Source organism: Typha angustifolia, chromosome 15, assembly GCF_048772165.1.
Source record: "Typha angustifolia cultivar Huaian chromosome 15, ASM4877216v1, whole genome shotgun sequence".
NCBI classification, from domain to species: Eukaryota; Viridiplantae; Streptophyta; class Magnoliopsida; order Poales; family Typhaceae; genus Typha; species Typha angustifolia.
Window position 1 is genome coordinate 23447982 of NC_133253.1, and position 23923 is coordinate 23471904.

At 40.4% G+C, this 23923-nt stretch overlaps 3 protein-coding genes across 4 annotated transcripts; all 3 read left to right on the forward strand.

Moving 5' to 3' along the window:
- Nucleotides 1-968: 968 nt before the first annotated feature.
- Nucleotides 969-8726, forward strand: LOC140778921 (uncharacterized). Of its 2 annotated transcripts, none has more exons than XM_073123825.1 (8): nucleotides 969-1129; nucleotides 1248-3694; nucleotides 3798-3956; nucleotides 4045-4224; nucleotides 4308-4502; nucleotides 7103-7201; nucleotides 7280-7948; nucleotides 8102-8726. In XM_073123825.1, the coding sequence occupies exons 2-8, from the start codon at nucleotides 1496-1498 to the stop codon at nucleotides 8450-8452; spliced, it is 3852 nt and encodes a 1283-aa protein (XP_072979926.1). In that variant the 5' UTR covers nucleotides 969-1129; nucleotides 1248-1495; the 3' UTR covers nucleotides 8453-8726. The 2 variants fall into 2 exon arrangements, with proteins under 2 accessions (XP_072979926.1, XP_072979928.1); XM_073123827.1 differs by having other exon boundaries at nucleotides 1112-1367; nucleotides 1469-3694.
- Nucleotides 8727-14638: 5912 nt separating this feature from the next.
- Nucleotides 14639-20470, forward strand: LOC140777154 (squamosa promoter-binding-like protein 15). Its single transcript, XM_073121081.1, has 11 exons — nucleotides 14639-14999; nucleotides 15136-15860; nucleotides 16252-16445; nucleotides 16520-17358; nucleotides 17440-17514; nucleotides 17611-17718; nucleotides 17804-17921; nucleotides 18095-18230; nucleotides 18319-18463; nucleotides 18579-19202; nucleotides 19344-20470. The coding sequence occupies exons 2-11, from the start codon at nucleotides 15238-15240 to the stop codon at nucleotides 19773-19775; spliced, it is 3294 nt and encodes a 1097-aa protein (XP_072977182.1). The 5' UTR covers nucleotides 14639-14999; nucleotides 15136-15237; the 3' UTR covers nucleotides 19776-20470.
- A 2379-nt stretch (nucleotides 20471-22849) lies between these two features.
- On the forward strand, nucleotides 22850-23575 carry LOC140777093 (uncharacterized). Its single transcript, XM_073120995.1, has one exon. It carries the CDS (start codon nucleotides 22850-22852, stop codon nucleotides 23573-23575), a length of 726 nt encoding a protein of 241 aa, XP_072977096.1.
- Nucleotides 23576-23923: the final 348 nt, after the last annotated feature.

Here is a 23923-nt window from a genome sequence, read left to right on the forward strand (position 1 = left end):
ATGGGAATTGCAATTCCCACTTTATGACACTACTTACTAGACAATAGCATCTCAGCATATGCAACAGGAATATCGACAGTGCTATATCCTCCTTTCATCGATACCTATCACATGGGATCACTCGCATTGTAACGTCTATATAGTTTTATTTGCTATATCGGATAAAGTATGTATATATATATATATACACTCTAGAGCCTTGACCCCACTCACATGCTGAGAAGAATTAAATAAAAAAGTAAAGCTTAGGTAAAGGCTCATAAGTAGATGCATGACTTTTGAAGCAAGGTAGGCTTGAATGCTCTGGGTCAACGATGCCGGTGATCCGCGTTACGTGCAATATAACTAACTAACTAAACTATATATGGAATCGTTCAAATTAAGAGTAAAGTTTAAAGGGAGAAGTCCTCGTGAGAAGTTGAAGGTCCAAATTATACGAATTTAAATTATAATTCAGAGGCATAAAAACGTAAAGAGTATATTTTGAGGTTATTTGTTCATTACTTTTGTGATATACTTTTTTTTGAAGGCCATGGTCTGGACAGGCAGAAGGTCAGAAGCAGTTGAAGCTGGCCTAATCCACTTTTGCACGCAAATAATAAATATGGCCAGCAGCCAGCTAGCAAAATGACTATTTTAATTAATTAATTAATTGACTTATTTCTTGCTGCAGATAAAACTTTTGAGTGCAAAGATGAAGAAGAGCCTCTTAGTTTCAAAATTAGGTAGTGCCACTTGAATATATCTCTCATATTGGTACCATATAGAAAGTTAATAATTAAATGCCTTCAAGTAGTGTGACATAATGAGAAAATAAAAATAAAAATGGCTGATAGTCTATGACATGCATCTATTATAATTTATACCGGACTACTTATATCGGACCAGCGATATCGCGATAACAGATGGGAACGGCTGTTCTTGACGGCTCACGCAACATCATCACAAGAGCTCATCATCAGAGGGCCACGAGACATTTGGTGGTACTACGTGTCATCATCTTATTTTCTTCAAGAGGCATCCGAGAAAATGTCGGTGACCGGATCCACCGCCACCAGGGTCGCTGCCGAAACTACTTAAGATGGCAAAATAGCGCCGAAACTGTCTTGAGTAATTTGCTAATTAACGGGTACCTCGTTCAAACTCCTACGTCCCATCCTTCCCTATTCTTTTTGACGAATTAATTGTAGTCTTTCTTCTTCTCAATAATCTAATCTCTATCTCTTTTCTTCTCGACGGGACTCTAGATTAAATCCCGAGAGACAGACAGAGAGTGGAGATCACAGCGGTGGTGGCTCTCTTGATCTGGCGGTTCCAGATCCGGAAATTGGGATCGCCGCTGAGGGGGGCGCAATCCGAGATTAAGCGTAATTTTTCCTTATATTTCCAAGGATCGTGCTCTGTTTAGTCGATTTCTTCAGATTTGGAAGGATTTCTGCTCGGTCTCAGTCGGACATTTTGCTTCCAGGATCGGTTCTTGATCTCTGAAAGAGCAATGTCGCCGGATTCGAACGAGTGCAGCGGCGGAGGTGAGCCTTCGGAGGTCGAATTCGAGGGAAGGGAGGCTAATGTGTTGAATTCGGACGGGGATCTGAGGGAGGTAGATGGCGTTGCGGCTAAGTTGGGGGAGGAGGAGGAAGAGGAAATCGGGGGTTCCTTTGTCATTGTTAATGGAGACTCGTCCGATTTCTCGGATAAGGATATTGATCTAGGTGGGAAGGTAGATCCATCGATGGGTGGCGATGAAGGCGATGCGCCGGTGTTGCATGCAAGTTCTGTTGCCGGGGAAGAAGTCGACGGAGATCAGGAATCTAGCGAAGGGGAGGGGGTTGTGGTGGAAGTCGACCAAGGCTTGGATAATGAGCATGGTCATGTAGAGGGTGTTGTTCCTGTTGCGAATTGGCAAGATGAAACCAATGCTGGATTGGAAGAAGGTGAGAAAGATTGTGAGTTGAACGCAGAGAAGAGTGAATTAGGCGAGGAAAAGAAAGAGGAAGAGGTGAATAGGGAAGTAAGCTTGGAATGTAGTGAGAGTTACCCAGAAGACGACAATGGTGAGGCTAGCGCTGTAGACGGTAAGGCTGACAAGGGAGAGGAATTAGATTCATTTGTTGAATCGGGAGATGACAAGCAAGTGGATATCGGGGAGGCTGCTGGAGTAGAAGGTTTGCCGGAAATTGCAGTGCAGGCTAGTGACAAAATGAAAGTAGAATCAATTGCTGATGATATGCAGGAGCCAGAAAATCTGGGTAAAGATAAAGAGAGTGGTGATCAAGTGGAACTGAGGTCAGTTGATGAGGCACAAGACAAGCGTGGGCAGGAAACTGCTATTATGGAGGTAGATTACCAGCCAGGATCGGAATCAGCTCTAACGGAGAGTGATGATCGAGCAGAAGCATCTGCCACTCTGGTTGAGAAGAAAAATGAAACCTGCACAGCATCTGTAGAGGCTGAAGAGCACGATCAATCTGAACCAGCAGATGCTCATGTAGAAGACAAGCATGATGAAGACACACTGGAAGCAGAGATCAAGGATGACTTAGGATTAGATTCGCCTGCCCAAGTTGAATCCAGACAGGAGTCTGAGAACGAGATTGCAGAGATTATTTGTCAATCTCAGTTCCAATCAACGGTTGAAGTCGATAGGCTGCAGATGCCTGAGAGTGGAGTTGCGGAAGACCTGGGACCTGAATCACTTCCAGTTAGGCAGGATGAGTTAGGGTCCTTGAACATAGTTGATAGACAGGACGAATACTCTGGCAAGAATGTGACAGTTTCAGAAGACGAAATTGGAGCCCATCTGCATGCAGGACATGGTGATGAATCTCCCGAGAGTTGTGGAGCGAGCTCCATCTGCATGGCTGACAAAGCTGAAAGCAGCAGCGATCTCTTGGAGATTGGTAAAGAAGGTAAGTCAGCTGATGATGTTGGCTGTCTGCATTTAGAAACAAATGGTAATGGTGGTCCTTCAGAAACTTCCGAGAACTTGGATGTGTCTCATGGCAGTCAAGAGGAACTGGTGAAAGAAGTGGACTGCACTGTTGATGCCAAGCAAGTTGAAGAAATTAGGAATAGATCTCCTGAGCATGATAATTGTTCCTCAGAAACTGAAGTTGAAGCTCCTTCCTTTGCGGTGAAAGAGTCTCATCTATCAAATCAATTCAGTGAGGATGCGGAATTGAGACCTCTAAATGAATCTTCGAACTCTTTTGAAGATCAGACTGCAAGCATTGAAGTTGGAGATACTCTATCTGTTTGTGCTAATGAGGACACCGCTTTGGAAGTTAAAGATTCTGATAGCATCGTGGAGACCGATAAAGACAAAGCTATTTATAATGTTCCTATAATGGATTCAGGATCCCACGCTGGAAATGACCATACAGAAATCGACAAACATACGGCCAAAACTTTAGGAGGTGTTGAAGCCTCAAATAAGGATGACGACAAAAACATTATGAACACAGAAGTTAAAGTGGCTGATGGAGTACAAAGCACACCTGAGGAACCTAGTAGTTTATCTTTAGATGGAGACAAAGTAGACAAACAATTGTTGAAACGGAAATTTTGCTATATTATTAGAGTCCCAAAATTCACCGATGATGAAATCTGGGCCAAGATTCAGCATGCTCAGTTAGAAGTGGATGAGAAGACCGAAAAGAGGGACTCTGTTCACGTGGCAATTCAGAAGCAAAAGGTGGCGATACTTCCTATTCTCTTTATGTTCTTCTGAATCTTCTATTTCTTTATTTTATTTTTTGGCTATGTTGTTTAACTTGATTTTGGAACTCATATTTTAGGTAGTTTCTGGTGGTTATCGGAACAACTTAGACGCTGCAAGAGTGGATGAGAGAGCTGCAAGGGCTAGATATAATGCTAAGAAGCAGGAAATTAGTTCTATCCAGTCAATAATTTACAAGTTAAATAAAGTATCCTCAATTGAAGAAATTGACGAAATGGTAAGAGGTTTTTTTTTTCACTGCTGTAAACGTAAACAGTTAGTTTTTGTGCTTCATCTTAGTATGTGTTTGTTTTTTGTTTGTTTAGATTGTGCTAAAGGAGCGCAGCTTACAGCATGAAACTATGTCATTGAAGCAAGAAAAGCTGTGGATTCAGGAGATTAAAGATTTGAAAGCTGAGCGTAAGAAATTGTCGTCCAATATGGGCTCCAAAGCAGAAATTGATGAGGCTTTTGATCAAAGAGACCAAATATATGAACGTCTTGGGGTACTTGTTATATGCATCGATGGTTATTTTCAACTCAGATATTTTTGGACTTATACATATGACATAATTTTTATCATCTTCAGACTTTGAGGAAGGAATTAGATATCCTTGGGGGGTACCTAGGACAAGCCGAAGAGAAAACAAAGGTGGCTCAGAAAAACTATGATGATGAACAACGGGTTCTTAATAACTTAAGGGAACAATTTAATGCTGCTAATGAAGTTCGTCAAAAGGCATACGTGCATTGGCGTGATTTAAAAAGTGAAACAACTAAAAAGGTGCGTTATCTTCTTAGTTCTCAGATTTTGTGTTCCTCTTGTTGCGATGTACTCTTTTTCTTCTAATTATTATGTCGAGATCCTGATTGTTAGCTTGGTTAGATGGATCACTCATTCCCATATTTGAACTTCTATCCAAAGGGCTGGATATAGTTAGTCATGAATGTTGTCAGGGAGCATTAGCTAATATATTTCTTTTTTAGTATTTAATACTTGAGATACAGTTTCAACACAGTTGATATATTGGCTGTTTGAAATTGTATCAAAGAAATGATCTACATTCTCACAACCTACTTATAGTATCTCGAATGAGAAATGCTGATACTCATGCTGGATATGTGTGTCAAATAAGTTAAATTGAAAAACAGAAGACATTCAAAACAAGATAGTTTTAACCACTGAAAGGGTTTCTTCCAACTTAAATGATTCGGGCCCAAAAGTTTTTGCAAATGCAATAGTCACATCTTATTCAATACTTGAGTATCAATTTCTTTTTTAGTATCCAATACTTGTCATGCAGTACCAACATAGTTGATATATTACTGATCATGCATTGATGACTGTTTGAGGTTGCATCAAAGAAATGATGAACATTCTCACAACCTACTAATAGTATCTTGAATGAGAAATGCTGATACTCATGCTGGGTATGTGTGTCAAATAAGTTAAATTGAAAAACACAATAATTTTTTTCTACCTTATTATGACTGATTTACGTTAATGACATGGAATTCCTTTGGATGTCACTTTTGAATGTTACTAGCCTTTATCTGTTCAGATTGTCTTTTCAATCAATATACATTTGTTGAAATTAGGTCTAGATAGAAGTAGAACTGATCTGACTATTATTACATGATTTATTGGTGTGCAAATATGTAATTTAGTAACGAATTTTTACATTCTTGCCACTAAAAACTTTTTTAAATATCATAATTTATTAATTACCACTACAATTTTCAAAATATCCTAATTGCCACTGAAATCATTGAGATTTCTAAAAGATAGCATTCCATCATTTAAATCTAACTATCATGGTTAAAATTTAATATAAATTGTAAAAAGACCAATTACTTTTGTATAAATTGTTTAAAATGATACTAAAACTATATAATGTTATTCGCTATCACATAACAAGAAAAAGAAAATCTTTGTTGTTTTGTGGAAGAAAAAAAATCAGCGATAAACATTCCACACACAACTTCAAGAAAGACAAGTGTTTTGGGTTAAATGCATTTGTTAACTTTAACAACCACCAGTTAGAAATATTCTATAAGTATCCCTTCAAAAATTAATTTTAATGGCAATTCCGAAAGAATCAAACAGTTTCAGTGGCAATTATGATATTTTAAAAATGTAATGAAAATTATCAGAATTTAACACTTTTTATTGACAATTATGTAGAAAAGATTCATCAGGCAAATACTACCATGAAATCTCTGAGATAATCCCATCACTAAACTTTTCGAAAATTATTACACTATTTTTCTTTACTTCGTTTTGTTACTGCATCTCTGGAACAGAACCTTGATAGACATCTAGTTGAATATGTTTTGCTTTGGTCTGTCTTATCAGTTGACGCATATTTAGGTGAGTAATATGCATGAAATTTGATGTGTAAGAACTAACAAGCATGTGGTGGAGTAGCACTTCAGAGTTCAGAGTACCAATTAAGAAGACATTTCCTGGTTCGTGGTAAACCTGGATATGTTTTATTGTCTTACTAATTATAACAGTGTTGAAGTTGGATTTGACAAACCAACAAAACAAATGTGCAATTTCTTTGGAAGGTCTTTAAAAGTCTTAATGAAATTTACATAGTTTGCAGATTAGCCGGCAGAAACATTCAATTTATGGACTTTATACAATATTAATTAAGAGGATGAACAAATACAGTGCTAAAGGTTTTTAAAAAGCCTTCGTGATTGCCATTTGATATTTGGAAACTCTGCTAACAGTGCATATAGCAATATGATGAGAACATTGTAGCTTCTACATGATATATAAATATTTAAAATATAAAATAGTTGCTGAATACCGTCATTTTAACAATTTTTAGTTTGAAGCATCATCAGTGGCATATCACATGCAGATGGTTATCACCAGCCTACTCACGCACGACCATGGTTAAAACTTTTATGGAATATAAATTGTTTTAGGTTTTTTTTTTTAACCCAACTGTTGTATGAATTATTAGGCAGGAACCAATGCGTTCATTTGCTTTAATGTCATGAATCTTGAAGTGATTGCAATTTTGGGTTAATTAGCCCTTGTGCATCTCCCAGTGCACTGATTTGCCCGTGCAATAGTGAAGTGAAATTCATGAAATGTCATTAAGAAACTCTTGGCTCAAAAACCCCTTAGGTATTTTATCAAGCACACAACATGCTATATTCCAATGGACCCTATATTCACCAGCCAAGCAGAAGAGGAATCTAATTTGATTTTAAACTAGCACAGCCACTTCCATTCATGTAAAGAGTAAAGTAGTTAATAAATTTGCATACATGGACATGCTATGTCATAGCTACATCCTTTAGAGAGGATGTGGGGATTTGCATTATTTGATGGTTAAATTTACTAGTTAATTGTTATTCTTGCAGAACAAGTATTTTTTCATGTACAAGGATGACAAGAAAGCTGCAGCAAACTATTTATCTTCACGAGACATGGAGGGACTACAACTGCATTGTGATAGCCAGGTGAGCATCCATTTCTTTTGGCATAACAAGATCAAAAGTTGCACAGCATTTGAGTTCTAAAGTTTCTCCCGTCTACAGGTGGAGAAAATTATGGAATTATTAAACAAAAATCAGGAATTCCGCCAGCAGTATGTTGAATCTAACAAGAATAGCACATTGAGGAGATTGGGCACATTGGACGGAAGATTACTTGGCCCAGATGAGAAACCACCCGTTCTACATAGCAACATTTATAAAGCATCAAGCAGTCCTTCGCATATGTCAGTTGTCACTTTGTTGTCTGTAGCTCCCGAACAGAAACCGGAAAAGTCAGGTCCACTCACAGCATCTACTGAAAAGGATTCATTTCCCATCTTATCACCAGAACAAACTAGTCAGCCTTCATCTACTGTGAAGGATCCCTTTCCCATCTTGCCCCCGGCACAAACTAGTCACCCTGCCAAATCAGGAAAACCTAAATCTGCTTCAAAAGAACGAGCGACAGCTACATTGTTTGTCATGGAGGAGGTAGACTATGCTGAGAAAGAGAAAACAAGTAAAAAAGAGGAGGGGCTTGCTAAGAATGCAGAGGAGATGGTGAGAGAAGAGGAATTGAGAATGGAAAAGGCTGCAGCTGAGAAAGAGCGCTGTAGACTGGAGCAGAAGGCCAAAGCGAAAGAGGCTGAAGACAGGAAGAAGCGAAAAGCTGAAAAGGCCAAGGAGAGAGCTGAATACATAGCGCAGAAAGAAGCTGAGATAAGAGATAAGGTAAGCCTTCTGTTTGCTTGCTTTGTGAACTAGAAACTTTTAAATTTCTTATTACAATAACAATCTCCTTCCAGCAAAGAGTATGCAGCGTGAATATCATTGTAAGCTTCATAAACACATTTTGCTTAACAATGTATATGTGAAAACATGCAGAGGAGAGCAAAGAAGGATAAAAAGAAAGCTGCTGATGCGACTGACGCTACAAATGGAAATGCCAAGAATCAAACTGCTGTAGTTACTGACAGCAATTCATCTGAAGTAACTCAGGAAACTGATGTTCTGGTGACATCAGGTTCATCAAAGCGGCGCTCACGATCTGTGGTAGCAGTGAAGCAGCTCAATAGGATACAACCTGTTCCTTTGCCCCTAAGAAACAGGGGTAAGAGGAAGACGCATATGTGGACATGGATCCTTTTGTCAAGCCTACTGGTGCTTGTTTTGTTCTTGGTAGGCAACTACATGTCCTCTTCCAGCTTCAGTCTTTCATGGTTTGGAGTTCAGTGAAATTTATACAGATCGACATATATATGCCTATGTATTTATCAGTTCAAACCTATTGGAGGTTAGGATAAGTGTTACTGATAGATAATTGGCAGCCATTCTTTCATGACTAACTCGTTGAGTTCCTTGGGATGATGGCACTTCTACAGTGTGCCTTTTACATTTTCAATTGGTACTTGGGGGTAAAAGAATATGTATCATCATTTTATTTGGACAGAAACTTTTTAGTTCATATGTTGGTCAAATCAATTATACTAGCAAATATAGACTTTCTACATATACCGTTCTTCCTCCATTTATGATTTGACTTTTATCAATAGCTTGAGCTGATCATTACCAACTCTCTGTAATTAGAATTATTATTTGCCATGTTCTTGATCACTATTTAATTATTACACTATCTTGGCGAGTATAACCGCCTGTTCTATTGTAAAGGAAGATGAGTCCAGTATGTGGCGAGTGATATAGTCATGCTTCTTCGTCGATTGTAAAGAAGGGGATGGATATGTTTTCACCTCTTAATTTTTTAATAAATTCATGGGAAATAATGTTCGTTAGAACTTGGTGTCCTCCTACGTACTTTTAATGTCTTTGAATTTGTCTGTCATTCTTTTCGCCTTAAGATGTGAGACATAAAACTTAACACTTTTGAAGCCGTGATCTGAAAACCATAGGATATAAATATCACGATATTTTTTTTTCTTTTTCTTTCATACATGAGCACATGTATTTCTTAAAGCTTGCTTAATCGTGAATATTTTTTTCCTCGGTTTGCAACTATTGGTTAACAAGGAAAAGCAAAGATAGCCGATAAGAACATAGGTACCAAGTCCCAAGGTGCCTCAAGATCTTTGGTCCACCGTGTCATCTGGCAAGGGATCTTGTTACACATATCTCGGGTTGGTGCAGGAATCGAGTATTGAGTGGATTTTTGCTATGCTTAATATGACCACCATATTGGTTCGTAACGGGTAAAGTGGAGGACACACTAGTAACAACTCCGCACACAGAATTAATTCCCTACAACGAGCTTAATTCAAAACAAGCTTGACGTCTCCTCTACGAAATAAATGCGATGCTTTCTCTATGCCCGTAAACAAAATTATAAGTTACGCCTCCAGCAAATCTTTGCTATTTATTGAATTGCAGCTTTACATGCAGTTTCTTTCCTCTTTCTTTTCTTTTAATTTTTTTTACCTTTCTTTTTTATCGATGAAAAAAGTTGATATAGATACTGCAACTTAATTTGTTAAAAATTAAGTTTAAACCAACTGCAAGATCCCCTGTATTTGTTTAACTGAAGAAGTGGAAGGCTGTCAAAAAAAAAAAAGTTCTTGGGTCGGTTATCTTAGGATATGCTGGGCCACATAATCTAACGGTATTCAGTATTGGCAGTCTATTCGATTATATAGATGGTGGAACTTAATAGTTCGTAAACAGTTTTTCGTTTTTGCAATTGACTTGAGAGTAGAGTCTAATTGAAAGAAGGATATATTAGAAGCCAAGTAAAAGGGCTGGTTGAATCGTTCAATCCCAATAGCTGGAGCTGCTGTGCTTTGTTGTTGTTGTTGTTGTTGTTGTTGTTGTTGTTGTTGTTGTTGTTGTTGTTGTTGTTTTGTTGTTGTTGTTGTTGGACATGAATATATTTCCACTTGGGAAATATGAAGACACATTTTGTTTTAGGCTGGTTAAAAGTGTACGAAATGCCGAATAAACTAAGACATTATAATAGCCCTCCTTTCAAATCCTGTCTCCCTACGCACATCGATTACAAGACAAACTCCATAATTTATATTGCTCATGGTGTTCCTTTTTAGAGGATCAACAGCCTGATTCCCTTGTAACAAAAGTTGGAACTTGGAACCGAATATCGCAGCACAAAGTTTGGCAAGACCAAAGCAGCCCACATGTGTAATCAATGTGCAGGTGGGGTGGGGGTCCTTTTTGTTGTTGCAATACACAAAGTATAATTTAATAATTTATGGGAGATAGGGAGATGCATTCCACTACCCACAAGACTCTCCCTCCTTATAAGTTTTTTTTTTGGGTCATAGCAAAGTCGTATAGGCTTAGGGTGGGGTGGGGTGGGGTGGGGTGGGGTGGGGGAAGTATCTACCCCTATCTCCACAATGCCAGATTTCCACTGGTCAGCTCTTGATCGCCTTGGACTACTACTGTATATATGTATACCTTGAGAGGTGCACGGCATATTGGCATGTGGCATGTTCTTGCTTCTCTAGTGGCCAAAATAGCATGGCCATGGCTTGCTTTGGTTTGCTTTGGTTTGGAGAACAATCTTCACATTTATTTCTCTAAACTATTCCCGACCAATTCTGGTCTCCCCCTTAGTCCTCTTTGCAGGTCCCCAGGTATGGCTCAAATCTATTTGTAAAAAGGACACACCACCATCTAAGATGTGGAGGAGGGTAAACTAGAATTACCCAACTATATATATATATATCTATCTATCTAGATATGTATCTGTAGAAAAGATTGTGATACAGCTATAAGAAGATGGGCGCAATTGAAAGAGAGTTTTTTGCGGGTATAAGTATAAGTTTTGTCTACAATCTATTAAAAGATAATATATACTATTGATTGATTACTTGTTGAGTTTAATTTGTTAGGTCAATTGGCTGTTTGAAAATATTATCAAACTTCTTCATGGTCCAAACAGTTGGTAGGAATAATTTGTAGTCTAATAGAGAGAAAAGAACTTGTTTAACTAGATTTATGTAAAGAAAGCATTAGAGTTAGGGAATAAAAGCATCATCATTAGTTATTTTAATTGGGCTGCGTTGTTATCTGAAACTTTTAATTGGGAGATGGAATGGACAGTCAAGACACACATAGTAGTTGCTCCGGAATCTCTCTCTTTTTCTCGCCAATCACCGAGCAGGAAGTGGAGGGGGAGAGGCGATAAGGTTAAAAAGACCATTCATTCGAACGATGATATCCAGTATAAAAATGATTTGGATGACAACGACTGGAGCGAATTCCTGCAGCGGAGATTGCAGAGGACCTGCTGCTGCCTTTTGGTACTTCCATCCGTCATCGATAGATAGCCGTACCTTTTGGATGTAAAAGCTACTGAGCTCTAATAAAGCTCTAAGCTCTAAGCTCTGAGCTCCGGGTCAGGGATGACGTGCTTCACCTCCTAGTATTCGCATTTTATTATTATTATTATTCTTTTTTTTTTAAAAAAAATTAAATTAAATTTAAATAAATAAATAAAAGTCAAGCATTTTAGACAGAAAAAAATACACCAACATATCACATCATTTGATTAGACGTCAACCACTATTCCCTGCCTCATCACGTTTCTAAACGTCGGACTCTAATCGTAACAGCACATATTAATTCCGAAATCCTATAACGGGTTCGGATCGCTGCACTATTTTCATCCGAATCCGGTGCCGGCATGTGGCTTCCTTCCGAACACATGTCCACCACGCCGCAGCCGTTGGTTCGTAACGTCCTACGATTCGCATCACCGTTCGTTTCTTTTTTGTGACGGTGGACCACCGCCTAGTTGTACGATACCATCGTTGTTGCCAGTTGTCGCTGTCCTGATACCCATCAGTCGATTCGACGGCCAGGGTTGATCGATGCGATGTGAGGACCCACGTGACATTAAAAAAAAGAGGGTAATTCCACCGAATTACTAACGGAACGGTTTAGTGATGGGCTTAACGCGATCACGGAGAGGACGGAGGAAAAGGCGCAGGAGAACCGCACGATTCCCCGTGATCTAATACACCAAAACGGGCGATGTGTATCCCACCACGTTTATCGCGCGGATGCACGTGAGAGTTAGTTGCGGAGGTCCCCCCCGACTCCTCTCCTCCGATCCGAAATCGTAATTAAGACCATGTGCCAAGGGCTTTTAACTAAACGGATGCCGCATAACGGAGTGAGTCACGGTCGTTACGGATCCCGACCGAATGAGATGGGGCGGCAGGAGGATAAGACGCGTTGGTGCGGACTGGGCCCGCCGACTGGAAAAAAGTGCGCCACGTCTCGACAGCCGCAGGGCCCCTCTCCGGTGTTCCCTGTTTCACCCGATTCGGTCAGCCGATCCGGGAAGCGACTCGATGGTAGGGCCCGGTTCCACAATGGGCGACGTACCCCGTACGGTTCGGATCCGGCAGGGTAGATGGACGGCTGTGATTTCGATGCAAGCTGGATCCGTACGTGCCGGGAGACGAGTCTAGCACCATCAGGAACGTGCCGTACTTCTACTCCTCTTTTCGCCCCCCCCCCTTTTTTTTTAAAAATAAAATAAAAAATAAACATCTTACTTACTTTTTAATTAGTAGTTGTCATTAAAATAATTGTTGTACCTTTTATTTTTAATATTTTGGTACTATTTATCTTTAAGAAAACGAAACAGCTGGCGTTGGACGACGCCTCACGGGACCCATGGTGATACTTTGACTAAATTAACCAACCTCCTCTGAAGTTTATATTACCAAATTAAACTTATCTTAATATTAAAATAGTTTAACTTTCTTACGTCAGTATTCATATCACTAAAACCTGAGTCGATTAAAATTAAATTTTATTTTATTTTTACCCTGAAAATAAACTAACTACTGGTGAGTTCACCCATCTCAATAAATAAATAAAAAATATTAATAAACAGACTCCAGTATGGTAGGCCTCTTATTTGGTCCAATGAGCGATTTGAACAATAAATCTACTAACATGGATCGAATCACAACAACAAGATCGATGGTACACTCTATTTTTTTTATTAAAAAAAAAAACCATTGTATCGTACATATAATTGATGGCTATGGTCGACCTTACATTTACAATTTGTTACTTTACGCAAATACTCTTATCAAACTTGATCAGTAATTTTTGCCTTTGAAAGGTTAAAAAACAGCACACTTTGAGTAATTAAGCTTTACTTGATTCACTATTTTTGCCAACTTATAGGATACCTTTTCTCTGGGAGCTCAAAATCCTATAAGATAATAATGTAGTCAAATTCTAAAACTATCTGTGTAGCAATATCTTCTTTTTAAGTCTCACACGTAATACCTAACAAATCCTTAAAACAATTTTATTGAGCCCATGATTGTTAAGTTGACTAAGCCCACCAGCATCATAGGTGATTAACCGGTGATTCGCACGGCAAACCATATCAAAATAGTCGTATCGAACCTAATCTTTGATTAGTCCACTGCTGCCATATGGACCACTCTCTCTGCCTTTCATTTCATTTCCCCTCCTCTCCTTTTCGAGCTCAGATGAGAGAGAGAGAGATTGTTTTGTTTTCTTTTCCTTCAGTTTAATAATTCTTTCAAGAGGTATTAAAGAAAATAGGACTACTAAACTGAGGTGGGATTTAGTTCGCTTTGAGTGTGGAAATTTTTGCTTGGTCAAACACAGACCCTGCAGTGGACACCACATCAATAATTGTTCATATTTATCTAAGAATACTAGTCTGTCATTATAATCACTATTTATGAATCGGACGGCGACGTGCATAGAAATAATGTATCATCAAAAAAAAAAAATTCATAAATTTATAGAGAATTTATTACGGTCTCATTAGTACTTTGTTTTTTTTTTAAAAATAATAATAATTTATTTTATGTGGGTTTTGTTACAGAATTATATATAATTGATCTTCTTCTTCTTCATTCTTCTTTTTGTGTGTCGGCAAAAGATATATCTGGTACGAAACATTTTCCATCAACCCACCATGTACAGTTTGCCTTACCTTGCGAAACGTGTCCTCGGGTGACTCCCTTCCTTAGATGTTAGATGAGAGAGGACGTCTTGGTTAGTTCCTCCATGTGATATTTCTCACTTTATTAACGTTTGTTTATATATATATAAACCTTTGGAGTTTCTCAATCAAGAAAATTAAAAAATAGAAAACCCTTTGGAGAGCTCGATTGAACTCCCCAAAGCCACTACTATTTAATGCGAAAAACTTATAACAGAGCGTAGAAAAAAAAAAGGGAGGAATTTTTTAATCAGTCATTAAGAAAAAGGAGTAGAAGAAAGTACAAAGAAAAAAAAAAAAAATCTAGTCACCGGAAGGTTAAGGTACCGGTATTCTCCTCTCTCTCTCTCGTTTTTTTTCTTTTCTCTTTGAATATTAATAATATATATATATATATATATATTTAACGTTACTAAATATTGTTGTTAAGGAAGAGAGGAGGAGCGAGAAGAGCATGAGGGATGGAGAAAAGAAGTAACCGAAAGGGCGAAAGTAGCGTCGCTTCTCTTTCCCACTGGTACGGCGAGCCATGCCACACGTAAAGCCCTTATTGTTGAGTAGATTTACGATTCGTGCCACCGCCGTTTGCCGAACCTGAGGTAAAACCAACCGCGAAAGGTAAGGGGGTAATATCCAACTTTTCGTCTTTCTCCACCCCCTTCCGAGCTTTCGTCTTCCCCTCTTGCGCCTTGGATCGGGCCGTTTCCCTTCCGATTCCCATGGAGGCGGATCTGATAGGCAACTAGAGATTCCTTAGCCTATCTATTTGGAGATCATGGAGAGGAATCGTTGTTGAATCCAGCGACGGTAAGCGATCTTAGGGCATCTTCCCTTCTCTTTGCAGATTTGTTATCTGTTTCGCCAAGAAAGGGCTAGATCCAAAGCGAACGTTTCCTGTCCTTTTCGTGCATCCATTTTCCCTAATTTTTTTGGGTGGAATTAGGTTGCGATTAGGAGTCAGAGACCAAAAGGGCAAAAATTTCCCACAAAAGTTGCTATCTTGGACGATTTTGAGGTGATTTAGGGTTTTGATTGTTTGGAAGAAATGGAAGGAGAAGTCGGAGCGCAGGTTGCTTCTCCAGTTTTTTTCCACCAGCCGCTTCCCGGCCAGTTCCAGGACGCGGCGTCTGTCCTAGCCAAGAAGCGGGGCTTGCCTTGGTTGAATCCAGGCTTTGATCAGCAGCGCATGATGGGATCCAATCCTTCTAACCCGACCGGGAATTGGAACCCAAAGATGTGGGATTGGGACAGCATGAGGTTTCTGGCGAGGCCCTCACCGGATGCTTCCGATGCCCTCCATCTCGGGGCCCAGCCAGCTTCTGCTGATGCGGAGCAGAGGAAAAAAGCGGAGGAGAGTTCAAAGGTGGCTCCTTTGCGACGGGGTTCGGAAGTGGATGGCGAGAATTTGACTTTGAAGCTTGGTGGTGGCGGTTTCTCTGTGGCAGCAGCTGTGGAGGAGCCGGTGGTGAGACCAAACAAGAGGGTCCGGTCCGGGTCACCGGGGAGCGGAGGCGGCAACTACCCGATGTGCCAGGTGGATGATTGCAAAGCAGATCTGTCCAGCGCTAAGGACTACCACAGGCGTCACAAGGTCTGTGAGATCCACAGCAAGACCACCAAGGCCCTTGTTGGGAAGCAAATGCAGAGGTTCTGTCAACAGTGTAGTAGGTAATTGCATCTCCCTACCTAAGGTCCATCCTTTTTTCTTTGTTAGTCGTGCCTTCTCATTGCTTTACGTGCAAAGATTAGTGGATTCGTGTTTTATAGCATCAGTTGCTTCATTCAGTATATCAGCCAGTGTTCTTATTTGAGGATTATCACTTGACTGCAAATAGATATCATCCGGGATTTGGTTCTTTTTATTATTCAGCACACTCCGAATTTTTCGTCTCCCAAATTCTGGTGCTTTAGATGAAAGAGTGATCTCATAGGATCTATTGTTTGAGGACCTGAACCGTATTGTTTCTCTTATTAGTCTTGATTCTTAGCATGTTCATGGTGCGTATTACATTGAAGCTTGTATTTATGTGATCCAATCTGATATGGGTGCTCTGTATAGATTTCACCCCCTCTCAGAGTTTGATGAGGGAAAGAGGAGCTGCAGACGGAGGCTTGCAGGACATAATCGACGAAGAAGGAAGACCCAGCCAGAGGATGCTTCGTCTCGATTGTTACTTCCTGGAAACCAGGAGAACCCAACCAATACGAATCTGAATATTGTCAATCTTCTAGCTGTTTTGGCACGCTTGCAAGGTAATTTGGCATCTTTAAACACATTTTTTTTGTACTGTGATTTTTAGCCTTATCAGTTGGCTTTCCAATTGCAGGAACCAATGCAGGTAAATCGGCTAGTATTCCTCCCTTGCCTGATAGAGATAACCTCATGCAAGTTCTTAGTAAAATAAACTCCCTGAACAATACGAACTCTTCAACAAAAATGCACAAGCCTGGAGGTTTTGACTTGAATAGTTCAGAAGCATCACGGCAGGATTCACTCGAACAGGCAGTTAATGCTCTTGGCAATCAAGGTGCACCATCGACGATGAACTTGTTGGCTGTTCTGTCAGCAGCCCTTGCTGCCTCAAGCCCAGAGGCCCTTGCATCTCTTTCACAGGGGAGCAGTGACTCTAGTGGTAATGACAAGAGCAAAAGGCAATACGGAGAGCCTGCTAACGATGTCAATTCCAATGATAAAACGAGTGGATTGTTTCCTTCAGTTGTTATTGGGAAAGGCAACTGTATCCAACCAGAAGTACCTGAGCAGCCTGTCCGAGAAGCCAGGCCATCCTTGCCCCTGCAGCTGTTTGGCTCTTCCGATGAAGACAGTCCTCCAAAGTTGAGTTCGACAACAAAGTACTTGTCTTCTGAGAGTAGCAATCCAATGGAAGAGAGATCTCCATCATCTTCCCCACCTGTCACCCAGAAGTTTTTCCCTCTACATTCGGCAAAAGATAGCTCGAAGTTAGCGGGAATGGCAGATTACAGGGAAGCAACTGCTACGGTTGAAGCAAGCACAAGTCATGGATGGAGTGCACCTCTCGTTCTTTTAAAGGATTCAGGGAGACGAGTTGACAATAGTGCACCCCAAAATCTCCCATTTCCAGCGGGTTATGCTTCCTCATCTGGTTCAGATCATTCACCTTCTAGCTCGAATTCTGACGCACAGGTAAGATAAATACTATATTTACGTCTTCTTGCAACCTTTAATTGTTATGTGGTTGCCATCTTTGATGCTATACATCTATAGGATCGGACTGGGAGAATCATTTTTAAGCTCTTCGGCAAGGACCCAAGTAGTTTTCCAGGGAATCTCCGCGCCCAGGTTCACAAGAAATAATTAACCTCTGTTGTTTTCCTTTTTCACTTGACTTTCTCATTTTGAATCATCAAGTTATATTGGGCTGTTCCTTCATTTCAGGTATTGAATTGGCTCTCAAATAGTCCTTCTGAGATGGAGAGTTACATTAGACCTGGCTGCGTGGTCTTATCAGTTTATGTATTGATGCCATCAGTTGCATGGGACGAGGTGGGTATCACGTGAACATTACCCGTAGTCTACATTTATGACTATACTTTGTCTAACGAAATCTGGATGTAACCCTGGGTTGCAGCTTGAAGGAGATCTTCTCCAGCGAGTAACTACGCTAGTGCAATGTTCTGAATCAGATTTTTGGAAAAATGGGAGGTTTTTAGTTCGTACAAGTAGACAGCTGGTCTCATACAAGGATGGTAAGCATTATTCTTTTTCTTTGCTTTTAAAGGTGTCCTTTATCCTTCTCTTTTTGGTATGATGGTTAGCATGGAGCTTCAATTGTTAATTTGCATGAGTTTGACTGTTGTGGGCTTCTTTTCTTTGTTGCTCCATTTGATTATTTGGTTCATGTCTTTTTCTCAACTTTCAGGAACAATTCGTCTGTCTAAATCATGGAGAACATGGAGCACTCCAGAGTTGACCTCTGTGTCACCTCTAGCTGTTGTGAGTGGGCAGAAGACTTCCCTTGTTCTTAAAGGTCGCAATTTGACAATTCCTGGCACCAAGTGAGTTTCATGAGTTCAATTGTCTCTTACACTAGCAAATTCTGTGGTAGTTGTTCCACTCATCATAACCAACGCTGCGTGAATGCAGAATCCACTGCACATATATGGGGAAGTACACATCAAAAGAAGTTCTGTGCTCAGCTTATCCGGGGACAATTTATGATGATTCCAGTATGGAGACTTTTGATTTTCCTGGGGGACCTCCCCTAGTCCTCGGGCGCTGTTTTATTGAGGTTCTCCTTTTAAGTTTTATGATCACTATATTTGAGTTTTTTAATTATTATATGACATCATTCGTAATGTGATAAAAATAGCTATTGACCCATCTTCATTATTTTGCACATGCAGGTAGAAAATGGTTTCAAGGGAAATGGGTTTCCTGTTATTATTGCTGATTCTTCCATCTGTCAAGAATTGAGAACCCTTGAAGCAGTGTTTGAGGAAGATGTGAGAACACCAGATGCCATTCCAGAGGAACAGGTTGTTGATAACAGGCAACCAAGATCAAGGGAGGACGTTCTGCACTTCCTCAATGAACTTGGGTGGCTCTTTCAAAAAGCTAATGCCTATTCTAGCCTATCTCACCCGGATCTTTCTTGCCCTGAGTTCTTTGATTTCTCCATAGCACGGTTCAAGTACCTCTTTACATTTTCAATTGAACGGGATTGGTGTGCTCTTACTAAAACACTTCTGGATATTCTTGCCAAAAGAAGCTCTATTAGCGATGCGCTATCACAGGAATCTTTGAAGATGCTTACAGAGATCCACCTACTGAACAGGGCAGTGCAGAGAAAATGCAGGAGAATGGTAGTTTTGCTTCTGCACTTTACTGTAGAACATTCAGATAATTCCAAGATGTACCCATTTCCTCCAAACATGCCTGGCCCTGGAGGGCTGACTCCATTACATCTGGCTGCATCTATCCAGGACTCAGAGGAAATTATTGATGCACTGACGGACGACCCTCAAGAGGTAACTAACTGACTGTACTCCTACTTGCATGTAATCCTGATCATATTTCTACTCTTTGCTTCTTTACCAACTGTGTGTGCAGCATATTTTCTTTTTTCAACACATGATGTGTATTTTTTTGTTCTGTCGAAATACCTCTAGATCGGATTGAACTGCTGGAATTCAGTGCAAGATGACAGTGGCCAATCTCCTCACATGTATGCCGCAGTAAGGAACAACCATTCGTACAATAAGCTGGTAGCTAGGAAGCTGATGGACAAGAAGAACGGTCAGGTTTCAATTTTGGTCGGTAATGAAGAGATTACTATGGATAATTCATGGATTGTTGGTGATAGTGACCAATCTGGTGCCCAAACTTCGCAATCAAGATCTTGTTCACGGTGTACCATGATGGAGGCAAGAATTCTCCGACGACCTGTCCGCTCAAGGGGACTGCTTCAGCGCCCCTATGTCCACTCATTGCTTGCCATAGCTGCAGTATGTGTATGTGTCTGTGTATTTATGCGAGGTTCTCTACGGTTGAACTCTGGGAGCTCTTTCAAATGGGAGAATCTGGACTTTGGCCCACGATAAATTTGGAGAAAAATTGCTTCTTTGTTTGATCTGGCAGTTTATTGCGAGGATCGTCTATTAGTCTCCACCAAAGGCGCTGACATTGGTTTGAAAGATATAGAAATTGTAAAGGGATCGGATTTATTTGGTGACTGGTTGTGTCGAAGTGATGGCTGAATGCCAGCTATGGAACAACAGAAATAGTTTTCCAGACGGCAGCGGATGCAGCGGGATCCCATGTGGAGGCTAGGAATGTAGTATTGCAGGGGAGGAGGTCTGCGTTACTACAGAACCCAGATAAAATAAATGACTGGTCGCTGTGTAGCAAGTAGCAACCTTTGATTTCTTTGGGTGAGGAACTTTTCTCTTTACTTTTGGTTATATATATAATTTCTTCTTGCCTTTGTTTTAGTTTCTCCTCCATGGCTGTTGTCTTATGATGCAAGTATCTGTTATAACATCGGCAAATGCCCACGGGTTGACTCTAAATGGCGGACAAGAGGAATTACACACACACACACACACTGTTACTGATGTTTATCTAGTGTGATGGGGATAGATGGGTTATAGATAGTCTCAATAGATATTTGATCCATTATTTTATTCTTATGCTGAGTAGGATTTGCTGACAATCTTACATGTACCTTTTTTTTTAAAAAAAAAGAAAAGAAATGTTTGTTAAGATGTATGGTATGATGACCATTGGCTTTTCCTTATTCCATTCGCCTATTTGAGATGGTTACGTATACATCTCGGACATTACTGGGCTCCTTGTCTTCTATATCCGCAGTCCTGGGTTTGTGCTAATCTTTCGATGCACGCACTAAAACTGGCAAAAGAAAAAAGGGGTGGTAGTTCTGAGCAATTGGAGTCCAGGTCTTACGACATTGGGAATTTTTATGTAGATTCATTGAGCTCGTCATTTGTGTAACATGCTTTTGTGACTGGGTTTCTTCCTTTCTCCTCTTTGTTGTCAGAATAGATTTAATTCCATGCAGCAAGGTTGACCTTCTTATGTAGTATCGTTAAAGAGCCCCTTTGTGCCTTCTGGTGGTGGAATTGATGCCAAATAATGCCATCTGCCATATCAGATGAGGTTCTTATCTTGATGCCACAGGAAAAGCTTTCTGAAAGCAAGTAGCTTCGAAAGCTTGCTCTCCCCCAGCTGCAGGTGTTAGGATGATGATGCCTTTCTTCTATCTCGTGAAAACTGATTTCCTTTCTTCAGAAAAAAGAAAAAAGAAAAAGATGCTTTTTGTTTCGATACATCACTGGTGGACAGTATGACTACTTTGTTGCCCTCGGTTGTTGTTGGTATCCAAAGAAAGATCCATGCGACTAATAAAGAAATATACAAAACTAAGTTAGCCAAAAAAAAATAAATAAAAAAAGGATCATCTGTGTAATGCTTTTATAACAGACACTGCAACCACTTAATAATGACGAAGCACTTGTCCTACTACTTGTTACGGGGGGAGATCGACGTAGATAACTAACTAAAAAGAGAGGAACGAGCAATAATTGTACCAGTATGGGAGCCCACCAGCTTTAGCATGTGCAACCACAAGGGGAGTGAGTCTCCCTCCCATAGTCTCATGTTCTGTTCCGCGTCCAGACCACGTTGACGTGGATGGGGCCCACCAACATCAGGCCGACATGGCGCGGTGTTTGAGGGGTTACTGCAGGCGAGGATGATGGATGGTGAAGAGTGCTGTTTCCTGCCGCGTCATATGCACGCGATCCCGTATACCCGCACCTGCACCCACTCCCGCACGGATAAGAACCAGCGGATGGAGTGTGGTACGTGTCGTTTTGTGGATCACGCTTGTTTACGTCTTCCTCCTTGTATCTTTCTTACGGTGGACGACTCGTGTATGCGAGCCAATCCGTTACAAAAGGTTTTTTTTATTTTTTTGGTTTGAGATAACCCGTTACAAAAGTTACGGTGGACAGAACCTCCTCCTGATTTTTTTTAGTAAAGCCACTAATTTAAATAGTTGAAAATTAATAAGTCTTAGGAGAAAATTTTCTTTATTATTCGCCAGCAAAGTTTGACAAGCAGTTGATTGAATTTAATAATTTTTATTTACTAATGCCTAGTAACAGTTTGTGAGCCCATGCACTGCGTAGTTTTAGGGTCCAGTCCAGTCCAGTCCATTGAAAGCCCAATGCCAGCCTTGAGATATATTACTTTAGTAGAGCAATAGAGTAGCTAACTTGTGATTATTATACATGAGTTATTCTTTTAACAAAGCATTTTATTTTTAGCCAGCACATTGTAGAAGCTAGCATGGATGGTTATCATATCAATTGCTATGCAGGCATCTTCCTTTACCCGCTTTGCCTTTGGAGGAGGCGCAAAGAATTATAATCATGTTAGTCTTACTTCCTGATTGATGGATGATACTTTTGTTCTCTCATATCCAAAGAAGATAAAGTAGTAATAATAAACGCATGAGAAAAATAAAAGGAAAGAGCCACTGTATACCATTTGCGTATTAATCAATCGGAAAAGTCTAAATTTTGCAATGATGGTGAGCTTAGTCGGGTTAAATAGAGGAGGTTTTGATACTTTGAACCCAATGGCATCTATAAAAAATATTCTTGCAAATATTGGTGTGCTATTTATTGATGGATTACCTGGAATCTGTAACTTAAGTTTTGAAAACTGAAAAAGAAAAAAAAAAAAAAAGAGAGGATAAAATAGATCCTTTAATTCCACTCCTTAATCCACAACGATATATATATATATATATAGTAGACAAATAAAACCAGGTAGCCACTTTGGCATTGATTCTCTCCAATATTGCTTTCTTGATCATGCATCCACTCAACCCTTCCTCCTCTTTAAATTTATTGTAGCACCTACTCCCAAGTTATTCTCTCTGTAGGAATTAAGCAAAGCAGATGCCCTATAATTATGTTGTTACATAGAGAATCTCCTTTAATTTCCTCTTTTTCCCATCGCATTATTATTAATTCATTTCAGTACTGCTATTAATTTACAACTTCTCTTCCCCTCCCCACCCCATGCGTTGCATGCATGAATGCATCCGAGTTGTAGTAGCTGTACTAGGTCAGTGAGGGCAGAACCCATGAAGCTAGACAAGGAGATCTCCCACCCGAGCCATCCTCACCACAAGCTCAAGATCGAGTACACCGAGACTCCATTCTGCTGCGATGGTTGCAGGGAAGCTGGGATCGGCCTCAAATACAAATGCGACGAATGCGAGTTCGACCTCCACAAGGCCTGCGCACTCGCACCTTCTTCCATCGCCCACACCTTCTACAAGAAGTGCGACTTCCGGCTCTACAGCAATCCACCGGGTCTGCTTACGAGGATATGCGATGCGTGCGGCAGAGACGTGCTGGGCTTCGTCTACCACTGCAACAAGTGTGGTTTTGACCTCCACCCTTGCTGCGCCAACCTCCCCCTTCGCCTCGACGACGGAGAGAGGAGCTTCTATCTCTGCCGGAAGCTCTCTGGATCCTGCCATCGATGCGGAACCAAGGGGTTGGGGTGGTCGTATAAGTCCGACTGCAAGAACTATAACCTTCATGTGTCGTGCGTGAAGGAATTGGTGGTGGAGAGTTGGCGGGCTATGTATGCGAACATGGATAAGAACAAAGTTAGGGAGATCCAGGCGAGGATTCCCAGCCTTCGAGGGGCAATGCAGAACCATCACAGGGGAAGGGTACTCGGGAAAGCTCGTCGCTGCTGCCAGATCGCCGCCACCGCCGTTCGGATCATCATCTCTGCTATCCTCGGTGATCCAACTGCTATAATTGCAGCAGTCGTAGGGGCTTTCATATCCAAGTAACTAGCTACGGTCGATATATTATTATACAAGTGTGACATGAAGTGCAATATATATATATATATATATATATATATTGCCTGGCCGGTGTGACAATTATCTATCTATCTTAATCTGTCTATATATATAAGAAGTTTACTTAACTGTATCTGGATGTAATATGAAAATAATCTTAGCTACCGTTTTATTCCACAAACTCTTAAATAAGTTGTTAAGGTCTATCTGTATGATATTGGAAATTTGGAACGAGTATTAAGAAAGTTGAGAATGAGGAACAAATGGGGGGAAAAAAAAAACTATAGTGGGAATAGGCAGCAAAATTTATGCCGTTGCCGCTGTTCGAACCGGATT

Excerpts from the sequence above, each read along its gene's own strand:
- LOC140778921 (XM_073123825.1), top strand. The coding sequence starts at position 1,496 with ATGTCGCCGGATTCGAACGAGTGCAGCGGCGGAGGTGAGCCTTCGGAG. Across the intron at positions 3,957-4,044 it reads TTGAAGAAATTGACGAAATG|ATTGTGCTAAAGGAGCGCAG; the intron begins GTAAGAGGTTTT and ends TTGTTTGTTTAG. Across the intron at positions 7,949-8,101 it reads AAGCTGAGATAAGAGATAAG|AGGAGAGCAAAGAAGGATAA; the intron begins GTAAGCCTTCTG and ends GAAAACATGCAG.
- LOC140777154 (XM_073121081.1), top strand. The coding sequence starts at position 15,238 with ATGGAAGGAGAAGTCGGAGCGCAGGTTGCTTCTCCAGTTTTTTTCCAC. Across the intron at positions 17,359-17,439 it reads GCTCGAATTCTGACGCACAG|GATCGGACTGGGAGAATCAT; the intron begins GTAAGATAAATA and ends ATACATCTATAG. Across the intron at positions 17,515-17,610 it reads CAGGGAATCTCCGCGCCCAG|GTATTGAATTGGCTCTCAAA; the intron begins GTTCACAAGAAA and ends CCTTCATTTCAG.
- LOC140777093 (XM_073120995.1), top strand. The coding sequence starts at position 22,850 with ATGAAGCTAGACAAGGAGATCTCCCACCCGAGCCATCCTCACCACAAG.